The sequence below is a fragment of the Coregonus lavaretus genome, assembly GCF_964263955.1.
Source record: "Coregonus lavaretus genome assembly, contig: HAP1_SCAFFOLD_891, whole genome shotgun sequence".
Classification (NCBI taxonomy): Eukaryota; Metazoa; Chordata; class Actinopteri; order Salmoniformes; family Salmonidae; genus Coregonus; species Coregonus lavaretus.
Genome location: NW_028165241.1, coordinates 124,290 through 127,866, shown reverse-complemented (window position 1 = coordinate 127,866; position 3,577 = coordinate 124,290). Strand labels below are relative to the sequence as shown.

Genomic DNA, 3,577 nt, shown 5'->3' with positions numbered 1-3,577 from the left:
AATGAGTCTCTCTGGGGAGAGAGAGGAGGGGACCACTGCCTCTACAATGAGTCTCTCTGGGGAGAGAGAGGAGGGGACCACTGCCTCTACAATGAGTCTCTCTGGGGAGAGAGAGGAGGAGACCACTGCCTCTAAAATGAGTCTCTCTGGGGAGAGAGAGGAGGGGACCACTGCCTCTAAAATGAGTCTCTCTGGGGAGACAGAGGAGGGGACCACTGCCTCTAAAATGAGTCTCTCTGGGGAGAGAGAGGAGGGGACCACTGCCTCTAAAATGACTCAAGACACCAGTTCTAAGAGGTAAGAGATTAATTGTAAAATATACAGTTCTCTTAAAGATATAAAACTAATGAAGAGAAAAGTGTTCACAAATTACATCAAATGTAGGCCTATATCATTCATTTAAAAGGCCAAAAACAGATTTACCAATTGCAGACTGTAGCTTTATAAAGAAACATCAGGACTTCTATGAGTTCAGCTATACACTTGTTGAAATGATGTAGATGAGGTATTGATGAGATATTGATGAGGTGATCTGCCTCCCTGTTTTGTTCAGTGTCCAGAAGCCCAGAGCAGAGTCACCTGCCCCCAGCCTGCTATCAATGAAGAGTGATCAGCCACCTGCTTTCAGCCAGGAACCATTACCAGATGACAATAAGGAAGTGGAGAGTTTGGACAGTGAGGATGCATTAAAGATCACATACAACCTTCTGGACAGAAGAAGTAAGACTGTGTTTCATACAATATTACAAAGAACGGGACAAAGGCCCCTCTAAAACACACACACACACACACACACACACACACACACACACACACACACACACACACACACATGCACTTATGAGTCCCAACTCTCATTGTTTTCCTACAGGTCAAACTCTTCTGACAGTCCAACAAGACATTAAGGCTAAACTGAAACACAAGTATCAACACATATCTGAAGGAATTGGACACCATGGAAGTCTGTTAAAGGACAGCTACACAGAGCTCTACATCACAGAGGGTGGAAGTGGATGGGTCAATAATGAACATGAGGTGAGACAGATAGAGATGGCATCCAAGAAACAAACCACACAAGAGACACCAATCAAATGCAACGACATCTTCAACCCTTTACCTGGACAAGACAAACCTATCAGAACTGTGCTGACAAAAGGAATCGCTGGCATTGGAAAAACAGTCTCTGTGCAGAAGGTCATCCTTGACTGGGCAGAGGGAAAAGCAAATCAGGACGTTCATTTCATGTTTCCTCTTCCTTTCCGTGATCTGAACCTGAAAAAGGACCAATACAGTCTGATGCAACTTCTTTCCCACTACTTCTCAGAGCTGAAAGAGATTGACAGCATTGAAGATGCTGAAACCAAAACTGTTTTCATTTTTGATGGTCTGGATGAGTGTCGACTTCCTCTAGACTTCAAAAACAATGAGAGGTGCTGTGATGTCACGAAGCCAACCTCAGTGGACGTGCTGCTGACAAACCTCATCAAGGGGAATCTGCTTCCCTCTGCTCTCCTCTGGATAACCTCACGGCCTGCAGCAGCCAATCAGATCCCTCCTGAGTGTGTTGACCAGGTGACAGAGGTACGAGGGTTCAATGATCCACAGAAGGAGGAGTACTTCAGGAAGAAAATCACAGATCAGAATCTGGCCAATGAAATCATCAAACACATGAAGACATCAAGGAGCCTCCACATCATGTGCCACATGCCAGTCTTCTGTTGGATATCAGCCACTGTCCTTGAGATGATGCTGAAAGAGGCAGAGAAGGATGAAGTCCCCAAAACTCAGACCCAGATGTACTCACACTTCACGCTCATCCAAATCATTGTGAAGAACAAGAAGTACAACAAAGCCACAGAGACAAACCCAAAGGAACTGTCTCAGTCAGACAAAGAGATGATCCTGAAACTGGCAGAGCTGGCTTTCCAACAGCTGCAGAAGGGCAACCTGATCTTCTATGAGGAGGACCTGAGAGAGTGTGGCCTTGATGTCACAGAGGCATCAGAGTACTCAGCATTGTGTACAGAGATCTTTAAAGAAGAATCTGAGCTGTACCAAGACAAGGTCTACAGCTTTGTGCATCTGAGCATGCAGGAGTTTCTAGCAGCAGTGCATGCTTTAGAATCATGTCTGGACAAGAAGGAACATGTTTCCCCCCCCAAAGCAGTCAGTAGTGATGGTGATGATGATTCAGGCACTCCAACCCTATTCCAAAATGTCATCACACAACAGTACAGAGACAAGAAGTCAGACCCGTTGTATGACTTAAACACGAGAGCAGTGGACCAGGCCTTGAAGAGTGAGAATGGACACTTGGACCTGTTCCTCCGCTTCCTTCTGGGCCTCTCACTGGAGTCCAATCAGAATCTGTTACGAGGCCTTCTGACACAGACAGGAAGTACAACACAGAGCAATGAGGAAACAGTTGAGAGAACAGTCAGGTACCTTTTAGACAAGATCAAAAGGGAATCCTCACCAGAAAGGATCATCAACTTGTTCCACTGTCTGAATGAACTTGGTGCCAACTCTCTAGTTGAAGAAATGCAAACCTCCCTGCGATCAGGAACTCTTTCAGAAACAAGACTAAAACCTGACCAATGTTCAGCCCTGGCCTACCTGTTACTGATGTCAGAGGAGGTGCTGGAGGAGTTTGACCTGAAGACATACACCACATCAGAGGAAGGTTATCAGAGGTTAATGCCGGTAGTGAAAACATGCAAGAGAGCACTGTAAGTTATGTTATTGAGTTGATGTATACAGTATCATTATTCTGAAGGATGTGTATATCTAACAGATGATCTCCTCTCTCCAGACTGGATCGCTGTGAACTCACATATGAATCCTGTGAGACTCTGGCCTCAGCTCTGCAGACACCAAACTCCCCACTGAGAGAACTGGACCTCAGCGACAATGACCTGGGAGACAGAGGAGTGGAGCTGCTCTGTGTTGGACTAACCAGTCCACTCTGCAAAATACAGACACTAGTGTGAGTTAAATATCTTCAGTACCCACTGTGAGTGTTTATATATTATGTATGTAGTTAGTATGTGTATGTTTTTAACATTATTTGAACATCTTGGTAAATATGCAGAAACATACATAAAATGTGATAAATATATCAAACTAAGGTTAAATGTCTTGAGTGAGTTAGTATTTTTTTACCATTGGTTAATCATGTGTCCTTCTGTTATTGTCCTAATGCATCTCATTATTCTTAAAGCTTTGCATATTTAACAGTGTATCACTATATCTCCTCTCTCCAGACTGGATCGCTGTGAACTCACATATGAATCCTGTGAGACTCTGGCTTCAGCTCTGCAGACACCAAACTCCCCCCTGAGAGAACTGGACCTCAGATACAATGACCTGGGAGACAGAGGAGTGGAGCTGCTCTGTGTTGGACTAACCAGTCCACTCTGCAACATACAGACACTAGTGTGAGTTAAATATCTTCAGTATCCACTGTGAGTGTTTATATATTATGTATGTACTGTATACTGAACAAAAATATAAATGCAACATGCAACCATTTCAAAGGTTTTACTGAGTTACAGTTCAAATGAGGAAATCAGTCAAT

At 44.1% G+C, this 3,577-nt stretch overlaps 1 protein-coding gene across 1 annotated transcript; it reads left to right on the top strand.

Moving 5' to 3' along the window:
• Nucleotides 1–689: 689 nt before the first annotated feature.
• LOC311116074 (protein NLRC3-like) lies at nt 690–3,278 on the top strand (the record flags this gene model as incomplete). The annotated part of the gene is made up of 4 exons (XM_084191210.1): nt 690–720; nt 872–2,729; nt 2,813–2,945; nt 3,264–3,278. Coding segments are annotated over 4 exons (2,037 nt in total), but the record flags the coding sequence as incomplete, so codon positions are not given.
• Between the last annotated feature and the right edge of the window lie 299 nt (nt 3,279–3,577).